Source organism: Dermacentor silvarum, chromosome 3 (genome assembly GCF_013339745.2).
Source record: "Dermacentor silvarum isolate Dsil-2018 chromosome 3, BIME_Dsil_1.4, whole genome shotgun sequence".
Lineage (NCBI taxonomy): Eukaryota > Metazoa > Arthropoda > Arachnida > Ixodida > Ixodidae > Dermacentor > Dermacentor silvarum.
This window is the reverse complement of record NC_051156.1, coordinates 189200463-189216178: the sequence shown is the minus strand read 5'-3', so window position 1 is coordinate 189216178 and position 15716 is coordinate 189200463. Positions and strand designations below refer to the sequence as shown.

Sequence of the window (15716 nt, the reverse complement as noted above, 5' to 3'; positions counted from 1 at the left end):
GCGCTGGCTACAACGGCGAATATCTCACGCTGCGTATGCGTGTACGAAAGAAAAAGTGTACGACCATTGCGTTCTCCCGGTGCTAACATATGGGGCAGAAACTTGGAGGATAACAAACAAGCTCCAGAACAAGTGAAGGACCGCGCAAAGAGCGATGGAACTAAAGACGTTAGGCGTAACGTTAACATACCGGAAGAAGAAGGCGTGGATCAGAGAGCAAACGGGTATAGCCGATGTTCTAGCTGTCATTGAGAAAAATAAATGGAGCTGGGCAGGCCATGTAATGCGTAGGATTGATAACCGGAGGACCATTAGGGTTACAGAATGGATACCAAGAGAAGGGAATCGCAGTCGAGGAGGGCAGAAAATTAGGTGGGGCGATGAAATTAGGAAATTTGCCTACGCAAGTTGGAATCAGCTAGTGCAACAAGACGGGGGTAATTGGAGATCGTTGGGAGAGGCCTTCATCATCCTATAAAAATAGGATGATGATGATGGTGATGCGTGGCCCGTGTGCCTGAAACTTGTGACAACAGCTGCGCAATAGACGTCGGTGTACAATTGGACACATTCGCCCGTCACACACACCCAAACGGTCGGAACGTTTCAGCCTTATCCTCCAACAACTGATAGCGTGACGGCATGTTTCAGACGTAGAATTTAGCTAACTCCAATGCTAAAGTGTCAAGTATCGGTGGCATTTGTCTCATTACGGACTGCATAACGTCTACAGCTTCTGTACACTAAACACCACAATCAATCAATCAGTAAAAGATAGATTGCATATTTTTAGATGCGAAGCAGCTTATGGCGGGGGCTTTGTCCGTCCCTCCCGCGACGTCCCACACCCCCACAGCGCATGTGCGTCCCCTCCCCCTCTCTCTCCTCTAGGAATCCTCTACTGTACGGAGCGGCGCCTGCGTGCCGCACCCCCACAGCGCATGCGCGTCCCCTCCCCTCTCTCTCCTCTCCTACGCTTTCTCTCCTCTAGGAATCCGGAGCGGCGCGCACGACAGGTGGTGCGACAGCTGCATTCTCCGCTGGGGCGCCACGGTAGTTCCGCGGTATGAAAATGATGGAGCGCGTGCGCCTCATTCTCTCTCCTGTGCTTCGCCGCGATGAGTGCTCGGGCCGCTGCCGCGAAACCATCTCCCCGCTGCTTCGCATCCACACATGGTTCCCTTTAGCGGGAGATGGAGTAATTTTTCCCCACGAAAAGACCATATGAAAAGGCCACCGACTGGAACCTCCTCTATCATGTTGCCTTCTTCTCCTTCTTCTTCTTCTTCTTCCTCTTCTTCTTTCTGGGATTTTACGTGCCAAAACTATTTCTGATTATGAGGCACGCTCTATAGTGGAGGGCTCCGGATTAATTTTTTTTCACCTGGGGTTCTTTAATGTTGTTGCCCTCATTTGCCCAGAGTTTTTCATAAATGTCATTATTACTCATTGTTCCACTTGAACATCTGCGTTTACACAGTATACGAACACGTTTTCTTTCTTTATTAATATGTAATGATTTATTGACTGCGTTTCTTTTCTACTTGAAGGTCTGTGTTCACCGTACCACCTTGTTTGCATTTAGGTACACTTATCTGTTTGGCTTTTGCTGATTGCGCATTGTTGTGCTTAAATAGCAGTAAGTATATTAACACTGTAGTGACGTAATCCGCCCCTTATGTGATACCCCCCACCGATCGGTACATTAGAGGAAGCTCTAGCTCGAGGTCAACTCTGATTTAATTCTCTATAAAAATGCATGTAAGTGCCTTTATGAGACAATTGCTGGACCGATTGGAATGCAATTTGTTGCATTAGGTAAGCAAAGTTAAATTCTAGTGACTCTAAGGAGCATGATTTTGATTTAAAAACTGAAATGCTTTACAAAAATTTGAAAGTTGCAAAATCAATTCAAGCACAAAGTTTAGAAATCCGTAACTCGGCACTTCGGCACCAAAAAAAAAAAAAACAGATATCGAAGTTCTATAAACTGCACCCGTTAGTTAATTTGATATGTGAGTTTACAGCTTAGGTGAATTTTCGGTAACGTTTACAAGGGTTTTACAAAATGTGCTGCTCGCGAACAATTGGTATATGTCAGTGAGGTGTATAACGCATTAACTTTGCCTGCTTTAGATCGCTTTAGACGTTTTGATAGGGACGTTTACAGAATTGTGCTATCGTTTTTTATTACTGAAATATGGAGTTGTAAACTTGATAGCTTACATGTTTAAATTTCGCAATGTTTTCAAATTATCTCTAAAAAAACTATTGGCCTAAATAAAAAGTATGCTGCCTATTATACAGCCCACTGGATTGTTACTTTTTTTTTCTTTTGAATGAAATAAACCTCATCAAAATCGGTGCTGTTGTTGCCGAGAAAAACAATTTCTTCCTTCCCTCGCATTTAGACAGGAGCTCCCGAGCTCAAGTTTCCTCTTAAGGTAATAAAAATGAAACGAGTAGTGACAGAACTTTATAGAGTGCGCAAACTATGTATGCCAACCCTCCGGTCCCCTTTCGCTCGCGTTTCCGACGCAGGCATGTTCATGTACTTCTGCTACGGCATCAAGAAGAGCAACCTGGAATCCCTGATGGAGGAACGCATCGAACTCAAGATCCCCACGCAGGGTTTCACCCTGCAGGCGCCGCCGGCGCCCCCACAACAGCGACAGCAGCAGCAGCCTCCCACAGCTCAGGAGATCAGCGCCAAGCTCGCCGACGTGGCCAACGGCCGACCACCCCCGGTGCCTCCGAGGCCGTACGATCCGCAAGAGGAACAAGTTCCCGCGCCACGCTGGCACACCTTCGAGTGATCGTGGAGCGACGTCTACGTCGAGACGAGTTTGCCGTGGCACCGCGACATTCTGCGGCCGAACCCAGAACGAACAGGCTTGCGTGTATACAACAGCCGTTCGAAAAGTTTGGGAACCTTGGCGCTTGCCACGTTATATGTGGAGAGCTTTTCCGCTGCCGGGGTAGGCGTTAATCACCGTCAGCTGCGTATTACACGTTATCGGAAATGCTTTGCCAAAAGTTGAGAAGCTGTTGCGTGCGCGTGGCAAGAGCTGTCGCTGCAGGCCCTGTGGCGGGACGCGCAGCTTTAGCGCTTCGAAGCTCAAAAAAAAAAAGGGAGAAAAAAAAAAGAATCAAGCGGAACTGTCTCTTTCGAATCTCTAGAACTGTGGGTCACCGAAGGTTCTGCTGTGATCCCGTGGTACGCTGTCCAGCGACAGCTCCGGTCAAGAGCGGCACTGGCTTCGAAACTTTTTTTAGCACTAACTCTGTGGACGGGGTAAAGGAATCGGTCTCTCAGCTCACCCTCAGCCTACAGGTAATTGGACGGCTGTACGAATCGAGTCACTCCGAGCTATAGTATTTCGCGCAGCTGAAGCTAACTTCACGTTAGTTTCTTACCGGCGGCGAGTAGTAGTTAATTCAGCGTTCACAAACGTGTGCAAACCAAAACCCTTTCCACCCGGTCCCCAACTTGGAAGAGACCGTGCTCGATTGCACCGTTCCGAAGTGTGGCATCTTTCACGCGCTTATACCGCACGCCCTAGCACTATAGCACTGACGGGCTTGCGAAACGCAAACTCGCCTGCCAGCTAACGTGTAGGCGTCATCTTAAAGATAATTTTCGGTCGATCTGTCTGTCTGAGCAGGGCTACGCGCGGTTCTTTCACAATATCATACAAGCGCGCGGCGTGTTCAGAGACCGCGATGTCGACGGGTGGATGCTCTTAATATTCCCACTCTAGTGCCTAGAGGTACGCGCGCGCGTCCGTAAAGACTATGACAAGCCTGCAGACTGTTTCGCACGCTCGCGAGCATGAGGCTATGGCGGTGGTCCAACTCAAAAACTTGATCTCTCTGCACAAGAGAGAGAGAGCTGTAAGGCAATTCGTTGGAATCAAACTACAAACGACCTGCTTACTTGGCATCAGAAATGCACCCGTTTGTTATCTCTTCTATGTCGTAGCAAGGAAGGAGCAAATGTTGAAAGAATCATGGTTTGTCCATTTCTTGTCGGTGTCATAGCGCTGTTTGCCTTTTTAACGCCGTTTAGAACACCCTGTTCCCGCGAACGGAAGTATCAGTCGCCATAAAAGGTGGCGAATATATATAGTCTTACGCCTCTGTGCATTTGGCCACAATCAGGTGAAGAGAAAATGGCCTCCTCCGCACCTTTCTCCTAATCAAGAAGCCTACAGCACGGCCTTTGATGGTATACTGTCAACACGTCCATTCACCCATTTTCCGCTAGCATATCGCTCTTTCTTATCTGAATGGCGGGTCGCCTGAGATTAGGAACGTTTGAGGTGGGTAATATCGGACGTGGCCCATATCATCGAGCGTGATTGGTCACGTGGCTCTACTGGATGAATAGTGAATTAGAATTCTTGCACACGCAAACTGGAAATGCCCAGCCCGCCCTCTTCCGTATCTACAGAACCGGAATGGCATTCAGTGCACTGTCAAATTTCGCGATATCGTCCAGCTCGCCATTTTGACTGCTCTGACTGGTTCACCGTGCTGCTGCCATTGATTGGCTCAAAACTCAAATACGTCAAAATTTTGACAGCGTCCCGGAAAGCACCCCGTGGCAATGAATGCCTGAAAGTTCGAATGGCACGCTCCAAGTTAGCTGCCGTACATCCGGACGGCTTAAATCCTCAGCTGGAAAGCCTGGAACCTTCCAGGTAGACTACGTAGTGTTGATTTATCCAAAGGAACTTTCTTGCCCCGTTTCTTTGTATTTAATCCTGGAAACCTACAATCGCCATTGCCTGCAGCCTCGTGCGCGCGTGCTACACGAAACGTCAAACTTCGCGGCCTATATAGTTTGTTTCGCGCCGTTACTGTTAACTCCCACATTCCGTTATAAATCGCTGCCATCATTCAATCACCAATAGGGAAACGGCACAGACATATATGCGGAGCTTGTGACCGCGTTGCAACCACCGCGCAAGCGTCAGCGCTATCTTTGGCGAAAATGTCGTGTCTTGACAGGTAAAACTGCGAACATGCACGAAACACGGAACAGGGCCGGCAAACACGGGTGCAATACACGCGGCCTCTCTTTTGGGCTGTTCGTATCGGAGGACACGCGTGGCCTGTGTAACTGTCAGCATTGTTCTTCGAGGCACGGGACAGCGCACATGGTCAGGGAGATGCCGCCGAACCTCGATATAACGAACACGGATACGACGAATTAGCAGACATAACGAAGGAAACCTAAAATTCGGCTGTTCGTGCTCTATTCCACTGGATATTCCTCTTCTATGACTAAACCCGAAATTAGCGAACCGACACGGTATCGGTTATAACCAAGTGAAGTTTCGTTTGCCCGTTGCTCAAGATACGTATTCTGGTAGCAGAAATGTGAAGTGCAGTTGCCGGCTGCTATAGTTCGAACGCCTGATATAACGAATGTCGCACATAATGAATAACGGATATAGTGAAGATACTTGTCAGTACGTTATAGCGAGGTTCGACCGTACAGCTGTCTAGGAGGCAAAATCACGAATGCAGATCGAGTTCTGAAGAGGCCGTGGTACTTATATGTATCTCTCTCGTGGTGCCACACTGACTGTCAAGCCCGGATAAACGCCTAACGAAATGTACCCACGTCTTCCTGTAGTCGTCTCGAAGAGACAGTAAGCAGCAGATTAAAAAAAAAGCGTAATAATACAGGCGCGTATGCGCGTAATTTAATGTATCGTATACAATATAGCCTGTGGATAGACCGCACAGTGAATGTCCGCTTTACCCGTTCCTCCAAAGCGTGTAAACTGTTTCTACGTGGCGTTTTTTGAGTGTATTATTCTTCCGTTTACGCGTGACGTATGGTGCTACCGTGGATGTCATATCAAGCGTGGAAAGATGAGGCTTTTGGAAGTTGCAGAATTACCAGCGCACGAGTTTTATGTGTCTCGCGTGTACGATATCAGTGTAGCATTGCAAGTGTTGTTACGTTATGCAGTCAAACTCGATGGTAACGAACTCGTCTACAACGAATTCCGCTCCATATCGAACACAAATCACTTGATTCTTTAGCGATATTCGTGCAAAATAAACCTCTTAAGACGAATGGAACATTGGATATATGGAACTATGCGAGCGCCTATGCAACCTGCGCCATCCTAAGCCGCCTGGAGCGATTTTTTTTTTTTCGCTTATGGTTTGCGAGCTTGTTATTTTTCTCACATACGGCTAACGTACTTTGACAGCATGTTCACGTACGTTGCAGTACGATGCATAAGCCGACAGTGAGCTAGAACATGTCAGATAGCCGCGTTAATTACACGTGCTTCTGGCCGGCCACCGTGAGATGTTTGTCGCGTGCCTCTGTTCTTTCTACCCGGGTGTAATAGACCCATCACAAAGGTTCGTTAAGCCAGAGTCGGGATATATCGAATTACTTGATATATCGAACTATATCTAGGGTACGAACCAGTTCGTTATAACCGAGTTTGACTGTATAGTGGACGTGAGCCGACGGCAGATTATAGAGTATCTTCAGAAATGTGATTATTTTGTGTGACGTCCTCTTGCTTTCTTGTATTTTCGGCTCGCTCGCCGAAAATGATCGCCGAAAGATGAAACCTTCTTAATACCCGCGGCGCCAAATTCTATCCGCTGCTAAAGTTGAAGAGCTCCCCAAAAAACTTCATTTACGAGGATTATTCAACATATCGTTATTTTTTTTTCTTGTTTTACGCTATAAGTGTGGATTACGCGCACTTTTCTTCTGAGCATTGTGACGTATCGGACATATCGTTTTTCGGTAGTGTAGATTGTATGAACCTGTACGCGCACGTTGTAGTGAAATTCATAGTGACAAACCAATACAAAAGGAAGAATTAGAGACCATAGCATCGCTGTAGCTGACGAATTTCCCTGTTACTGCTATTTCGTAATGGTCACGTGGTCATAGAATGCGGCTATGTCAATGCTGGTGTACAATGTATGGACCCGAGTCTACTTCGTTCCATTATTCTCTTTTCCTTATGTCGCTGGCATGCGAGTGCCAGGTAGTGCTATACTTCCATACCGTACATGTAACTATTTCGCGGATTTAAGATCACTACACATATCAACTATTCCACAAAGCAAAGGAAACATACGTGTCTAGAAGGTCACTATTAACCTTGTAGATCCGGAAGTTGTGTCCGAAACAAAATTATATATCTGAACGTTGAGTATGTTGGGCTGGATAATCACTATAGTGATGGCCGAAATGGCGATTTTCACTTGTGATTGCGCTAAGATAAATAACGCCACTACGTGCTGAAACTCGATGTCAGTGTAACTAAATTGAAAATGTGCGGCGATTCCTTCGTTATAACCGTAATTTCGCTATACTCGTGCGCGTTTACAGGGCTCTGGCTTAGTTGCAACGATTTGTATGAGTTCGCTGTTTCGTTTCTCTCTCTTTTCGGTTTCGTTATAACGAGCTCCTCTACGACAGGATGGGTGTGGCGCGAAAGGGTAGCGTTTATTTTTTCGTGTACATAGGCGGTTGTCAGATGAAGCGTGCGCGCTGGACTTCTTGAACGAAGCGAAGGTCGGCGGCTGGCGTGTTTGTAGGTGTAATGCTAAGGTCTTAGTCTTACGCAGGTTGTGATTCCCCGTCACAGCAACGGATGGTACTCTTCGCGTCAACGTGTCTTCGTTACTTTGAGAGCGAGCCGAACGCACACACTGTCACGTGATTCGTGTTTACTCTTCGGGTTACTATATATATACATATATATACAGCGTGCAATACGTATATGTCCTACATGAGTATGCATCGGTCACGAAACAGGGCGCTGTTGTACGCGAGCTGCGTGTTGTGTCTGTGGTTTTTTAGCGAGTTTTAGTGGGTCATTGCAGATGTCCTTCCCGGCCCGAGAAAATTGTTTCATGCCGTATAACGCAACTCAGCCTTTCTTTCTTTTTTTTATCTCCTCTGTTTCCTAAACCTCTCTATAGCGTTCCCGATTCCGTTTAGTTCAAGTCATCCCAGCGTTCTCAAAAGAGTCACTCAGTACGAACGCTCTCACGCGACCACGGAAATGCACTAATTCGGTTTCACAAGTCGAACAGGTGCGAGGAGACGGAATTGTGACGTTCTTACTCTTTCATTACCGAAAACCTGAGCGCTGTTTAAAGTTCATTAAGCGGTAAGCATCACAGGGATTAAGCGTTTGAACGGGAAAAAAAAAAAAAACTTGCTTCTACGCAACGACCTTGCGCAGTAAATGCAAGCACGCTTGTACGGGCGAAAGTGCACGTATTCCCTCAATGGAACGCGGTGGCTTAACCAGAAACACTGATTGACATCACAGGGAAGTCATATCGTTTTCAGGAAAGGACAGGAGAGGAGGCCGAAGGAGAGATGGCGATAGCTACAGGTTGCGATTAGCCTTGCAAATAACACCATGCAACTTATCCTGCCCAAGCGCCACATTATAAAAAAAAAAAAAAAGAAGAAGAAGAAAATGTCAGAAAGCAAATGGCATATTAAGTGCAGTTATTCAAGCTCGAGAAATTATGATAGGAGCGCACAGTTGCATCTCTAGTATCTTTTATTAGAATATGATGATATCATTGAAGGATTATTTTTTTTTTTGTATTGCAAGACAGGTTGAAAGAAGCGTATTTGTCCTTATCATACCGGAAACAAAACACACACAGACACAAAAATAAAAGAAAAACGGAAATAGCAGACTGAGTACTTGACGCTTTGCAAATTATGTGCCTTCATTCCGAAACACACGACCTAAGTTTTTTGCGGCCACTTTGGTAATTAGCATGGTCTGTCTACGCTAACGAAGTGCTTGTGCTCGAACAACAAAATATATTTACCGTGCAGGCCGAACATAGTAGCCTGTGACATAGCTTAACTGTCCGTCTGTAATTTATGGATATTTACTCATTCTGCCATAGTTTCTCAGTGCATTAAGCTTTCATTTGATTGGATATTTTCCTGCCATCACAAAACCCTGTGCTTTCTTTTTCGCTTTTCAGAATAAGCGCAACAGCGAACTCATAAGTATAACGCCTTTAAGGTAACTAATAAGGTACTTTTATACTCCACCTTTTCCATCACATACAGTAAAGTTAACGTTATGTTGCTTGTCAAGATTTTAAAACCCCGTACTTGTGTGCAAGAATGCTGCTAAGCTACATCATTTTTTTTTCAACATTTTTGCCATTAACAGCAATGAAACGACCCAATTACGCTTCTCGAGCAATAAGTAGACAGCGATTCGGCAATAACTATACCTGACGCGATACTACTTTATCTATTGTCTGAATTCGTTGACTTCCCGTCGTTTAAGGACGGGCTGAAGATCATTTCGTGAATTTCAATAAAGCAAATAAGTATTGTCAACCCCCACACTGCAGAGAAGGCTTCTTTGCCGGCGAGACACGTTTGTTGAACACATTAGCAATACTGTACTTCGCATAACTGTTTTCGTCTAAGCGTTCATTTCAATCGTCTAATAGTTTTCACTTAAGATAGATATGTGCAATCGCATTGCGACTAAGGCTTGCGCCGTCAGTGCGTGTAGGATTTTCTTCAAAATATATAAAAAGTTATAAAGATTTTGGTGGGCGCTCTTCAAGGGACACTGAAGTGGAACAACAGTAATACAGTTTGGAGGGGTAAGCTTATCTTCAAAGTTCTAATTGAATTTCCTTGCAAAAAATAAGCATTATCAGCAAAGATATCTGAGTCTGCGTTCTGAACTTGTCACTAGCAGACGGAAAAGCACCGCTGCAACTGAACGAAAACGTGGCTCCCAAGATCACCATTAGCGCCAACAAGCTCGGAGCCCCTATACGCTCAGGAGCAAGCTATCTCGAACCAGTGACGTCCAGCAGACGGCGCAAACATGTCCCGGAGGGCACATTCTCTCGTTTCGTGGCACTTTCGTCGGATCAGTGCAGCTTTCGCCAAAAGTGTCAAAACCGCTAGGGGAGTGTCAAGAACTGTCGCCAGACACAGTAGCGAAACTTGCTAGCAAATCCTGGCTCTCCAAAGCTGTCGAGAGGAGCGTTGCCATGACAATAGATGGTGTCCACAGTCCTAATATTAGCAACGGCTCCCTCTGTGTTTTGGAAACCGATTTCGAAGGACATGCTTTTGCCGTACTGTGGGTGGCCGAAAGAAAACCAGTGACGTCAAGGTCCGCCTTGTTTTAAAGACACCACATGTCTCCAAAGAGCGTTGGAAAGGTTACAGTGCACGGCACGACGACAGCGGTAATGATACGCGCAGTGATTCTAGAACTTCAGATAAAAGCTGTCAGTTACCAACTCGAAGGTTACCGTTAGGACCACTCGCACCACTATAGTATAGGGGACGACAGTGTAATCGCACTGGTTTTCTGGTATAGTCTAAGAACATTCGCTACACATTCGCTACACATTCGCGCGTGAGTTGTGGTGAATACTGATTTAATTTTTTCCCCTCCGTATTCTAAAGACTTGCATTCCATTTCCTCTCTAGTTGTGTACATACACTTGCTGACTCCGCGTGAATGTTTATGTGCGTGTTGGATAACGACGCGGTCTCAGTTGTGTCTGTGTGTAACGCGTTCGCAACTCGACGGCTAAAACGTAGGCTCTGCTCATGCACACGCCACCTGTTCGTCTGCCTTGCTTCGCTCGAAGCAAAAAGAAAGAAAGAAAATAAAAAAACACACAAAAGAAAGAAAGGACGTGCTTCTGCCACAGCTGTACATAAAATGTTTAATCACTTCCTGTGTGTTCGGAGGATCCAGACGGTTAGCGTTTGTAACTGTTGTGCGTCCGTCTGTGTGTGCGTTTCTTTTTTTTTTCTTTTGAGTCTGTATACGTGTGTGTGTGTCTCTCTCTCTCTCCTGTAAGCGCGATCTTAATTGCCACACGACAATGCAAGCTACGCATCATTTTTTTTTTCTTTCCCTTTCAGCGCTCCGAGTGAAACGATGTGAATAGAGTGGTACTTGAAAAAAAAAAAAAAAGGCAAAGTGAAAAATAATATGAAAATAATATAACGAGTTTTGATTTATGCGAAATTTGTTGAAATGATGAGCAGTGCTCCGAAACTTCGCCGAGACGTATACATTTACAGACCCTGAAGAGCAGAGGCGAATGGTCTTCGCGCGTTGTTTAATTAACAGTTCCGGTGAGATTGACGTCCCTGGTCGTCGCTGGCGACGTCGTACTATATGCCATGACTTTCATTTTTTTTTAACTCGCGTGGTTGTTACCTACGTTAGCACAGATATTCTTCAGATGCTTAGACCCTGTCTTGGAGATCCATGATCAACTATAAATATTTGCGAAATTACGAAAATGCGCCGTGTCAAAAACATAAAGTGCAGGATCTCAAGCTCGTTTATGGGTCTCTTATGGATAGCGAACCACGTGGATAACGCAGTCAGAACAAACCATATCATTGCTGTAGTAGCAGCATCATCTGGAACTGACAAAACTGCGCTTGCATATTGAAGCAATCAGTATACCAAACAGCGCCGTCGAGCTCCTGCAATAAAGAAAGGGCGGTGTACTATATTGTGCACGAGAGATAATGGTTTCCATATCGACGTTACGATCGCACTATATATATATAGTTCGCATAGAGTGTCTGGCACACACAAGCACACCGTTATGTCAAAATTACGCAGCACACTATAAGAAAACTGTGCATCCTTCGTGGCACGGAAATTATGTGTTTGCCTAAACTTAGTCCTTCTTGCTTTAAATGGCTTCGTGACTTTGCAAAGTGATCAGTTTTAAGAAATCACTGCGTTATAAATAATTAAAGAAACATGTTATAAAATTGTCCGACGGCACGATTCGAACACAGGACCTCTAGCACGGAAGCCTAATATTGAAACCATTACTCCACGGGCAATTAGCATCGATTACGCGTCCTTGCAGAGTCTTATTACGTTCTGCATTAAAAAAAGTATAAATTGCTTTGAAAGTTCGTCCAATTTAGGCCCAGATAAAGCGTAATAATCGAAGGCACAAGAACGTCTGAAGTCCCAAGCACGAATATCAGACCTATCCATGTACTACCCATCATTCCATTGGTGGCTGAAGGATCGAAGCGCCAAAGTTCCTTCTAGCAATTCTAGGAAACTCTATGGCTCTACGCTGTAGCACGGCTGTGCTGGGCTAAAACGTTTGATTATCGTGCCACCATGAGGCAGCCGGCAACAACAGCGCTGTCAGCGACACGTTGCGACGCCGTCTTGAACCACAATATGTTAGAAGCGTACTTGTGCATGTTGCACGACTGTTTTCGGTGTTAAAATGTTGAATACTATACAACATTGGGCCTCTTCGATTATCCGTCTCTGACAGTCCCGGACTGTCCGAAAGGCTACATACGCAACGCTCATTGGCTGAAAGCACCGTCACGGGCAGTCCGGGACTGTCAGGAATGCATAATCGAAGAGGCCCACTGTCGAAGTTTGAGCCTACCGAAGGCGTTTCGGGCGCCATCAGAAGATAACACCGTCACAAACTTTGCATTAAGCTTTTCGCACATATCAGTTCAAAACAGCTTCGCTTGGTGTCGCTATCGGCGTGATGGTTCCTAAAACTTTAGGTGGTTCCAGGCTTCGTGTTGCAGACACGATTTGCCCGAACCATGTACGATGTGCGCGGCGTAAAACGAGTCTTGCTTAACCAATATCAACCACTGAGCACTACTTTTCGCGGACGTAGTTTGTATATGCTTTCGTTCGTGCTTTACCATGTTTGTTTATAGAAGCTATGTCAAATCGTAGTGGCGCATTTGTCATTGTATAATGTATTCAGCTTTGCAAGAGCAGTTGATCATCAGTGTTTGCATTAAATTGTTTGAGGGTAATCACTTTGCCTTCGAAAGATTGTCACGCTGTTCTGCCCATTTGTTCACTGAATGCAGCATGGCTTTCACAGCCCTGGCGTGCAGGCAATATTGTTACAGTGGAATCACGCATGAAAGTGCCCATTTGTTCGCGAAACACAATGCCGGAGGTGAAGCGCTTTGTCTTGTTCTTGATTTTTTTTTTTTCTTTTTCATTCGCGTGTGACTGCCTCTTAAGCAGATTTGGGGGCTCACTGTTACGCTATTGCAACAGTCGTTTCACCGTTGTAGGCTGAAGTTCTTCAATCATTACACAGAACGCACGAGGGTCTATCTGCGTCGTCTGTTTGCTGGGAAGTGCGCACGCTGATGTATGTACGTACGTACGGTGAAATCTGTCACTGTTGCTCTGCGAAGCGAAAGCGCGCCTTACTGTCGGAGGGCATGATCGATTCCTTTTATAAAGTATAGTTTATTCCTTTTTGCGATCTCCTATATGACATAAAAAAGCGAGATCTGAGCGCATGCAGTCAACAAACACTGGTGCGCTGATCTGAAATCTTTCGGGAAAGCAGCGCGGTGCACAATACAATCCCGAACATGACAATTACGCTAAGTGTAGTACTATACTCCCGGAATGAAATGCGAGCGTATTTGAGAAAAAAAAAATAACTTTCACGATGACTTTTACCGTTCTTTGACTGGCCTTGTTTTGGTCTAATATTTTTTCCCCGTTAGGTAAAAGCCCTCCATTTGTGAAGCTCCAAACGAGCAAAGTCTTTACTTGCTGTTTGTTATCACGTTGTCGTTACCTTAACACTTGTCGTTTCAACGACGCTCGTGCCAGCGGCAGTGCCGTTACTCCGTTCCGCTTCTTTCATGATGTGTCGTGAAAATTAGAGACCCTATAATGCAGACTGACCTGCTGCCACTATTGCAGTTTACCGCGATTTTATTGGCAAGCCATACGATCGTTGATATAAAAGGAAGGCGGATTTGGAAAATCAGTGCGACGTGATTATTAGGCGATCCAGGGACGAAAAAAAAAAAGGTTGACATGAAAGCTGCAACAGTATGCAGTAATCGATCATGTTCTTTCTATCGACCGTATCGGTGCACCAAGTTGGCTTCCTTTGTTCTCGATGCACGTGAATGTTGCGATGTTGCGCGCGATCTCGAAGCCCGCCTCGATCGGGCGCCATGCACTCGGCTAATAAGGCTTCGCATCGCTTCTATCGCTGTATGTGGCGCCCCCAAGTGTGAGAATGTAATAAAGCACGATGCCGATTGTTTACGAAGTGGCACATTCCCACGCCGCGGGAAGCGATGCATGGAAAAAGACATGCCGCCTGGCGGTCATCTATTGTCAATGGCAATCGTTCACATGGTGTCTGCTATATAAATATATAAAAATATAAATACATTTGCTGTATAGTAATAATATATATCTCTATTTCCATCTCTACGTGTCGGAGTAATTAAATATATGCAATAAAAAATGAGAATGGCACATTCAGAAAATGTCTCGTGTGTTGCTCACTTCACTGTGTCCTCGGTGCACGTTTCTTGTCGTTACTAGTTACTAATAAAGAGGGGAAGGGGGGAGGGGGGGAGAGCTCGCTTCTCTGAAAGGCCCACAACTACTGCAGACGAGCCTGCCATGTCTGTACAATGGTTATCGAAAGGTTGGAGCCTTGCCGATATTCGTCTTGTATCGAGTGTCAGTATGTTGCAAGCGCCGTATACATGGCCGAGAATCCGCTTCCTTGACCTGTACATGGCGTATTTTAATTTTACTACTTCGCTACTATGCCTTATCTGGAGCATTAAGCCTTACTTGGAGGTATAATTAGCGCGGACATCAATTAGATTTTTCTGCAAGACCTGCGAGACTTGCGAGACCTACCAGACTAACTGCAAAATTGTTTCGGGTATGTCTACAATACAATATAGTATATCTATACCGTATACAATACGATAAATCTACAATCTGGGTGTCCGTTGGACAAACTAAAAAAAATGTAGTCTGTAATTCGTTGTGCATGCCGATCAGATATGTGTAGTTACATGGGACAGAGCACCGCACTACACATGTACCGCTAAACGGAACGCTTTCAAATTTAGGGGCTGTGATTCGTTCGAGAACCACCGTGACTATGCACTTTCAAATCTGCTAGACTTGGGTCTGAAAGACAGGTATGAAAGGAGCTAGGTCATTCGTAAATCCATGCGTTATGGTGCTGTAGTTTCCATTCAGCAACAACACAATGAGGGGCTTAGGGATTCCTTTTGGCATCGTTCATTGTTGTCACGCTCGCCATCTGACACGTATGTCAGTTTGCCAACTCTTACAGCTCCTCTGGCCGGCTCGACAAGAACTCAGCGAGCGGCCTGATAAACAGCCTTGTTGGAGCTGACTGAGGCCACGGGAAAAGGTGCTGTCCACTCCGCACTTCCCGTGGAGCGCCGCCATGTTCCTCACTGAGTCGAAGAACACCTGCGAATACCGACAAAGCCTTTCAACAACGGAGCTGTTTAATCCGGCCATTAGTCCGTTAGTTGTCCCAGTAAAGGTGGGCCGATCCTGGTAGTAGTGCAGAAAGGGTCCAAGCGCAATGGCACATACCCCTGTGAACTAGCGAAGCTGAGCCTGGCTAAGTCTATATAGCTAAGCGTGCATGGTTGGGACTACTTAAGCTTAGTCAGTCATCGATAGCCAATCAATAGTTAATCGATAGTCGATCAATAATCAATAAATTCCGGAAAATGCTGGAAATGACATGGTATAGTGCTTAGCCTATCCCAAAAGCCAGGACTAGCTGGGTGCCCATCAGCTCCACTGTCTCTTTAGCATGGCGCCTCCAGTGCAAGC

At 45.6% G+C, this 15716-nt stretch overlaps 1 protein-coding gene across 1 annotated transcript in view; it reads left to right on the top strand.

Moving 5' to 3' along the window:
• Positions 1–14365, top strand: part of LOC119445080 (probable cationic amino acid transporter) — a 56424-nt gene extending 42059 nt beyond the window's left edge. Inside the window, exon 11 of the mRNA XM_037709404.2 lies at positions 2542–14365. Within this exon, the coding sequence (XP_037565332.1) occupies positions 2542–2816 (275 nt within the window). The 3' untranslated portion in view covers positions 2817–14365. The remainder of the gene's footprint in view (positions 1–2541) is intronic.
• The last annotated feature ends 1351 nt before the right edge of the window (positions 14366–15716 follow it).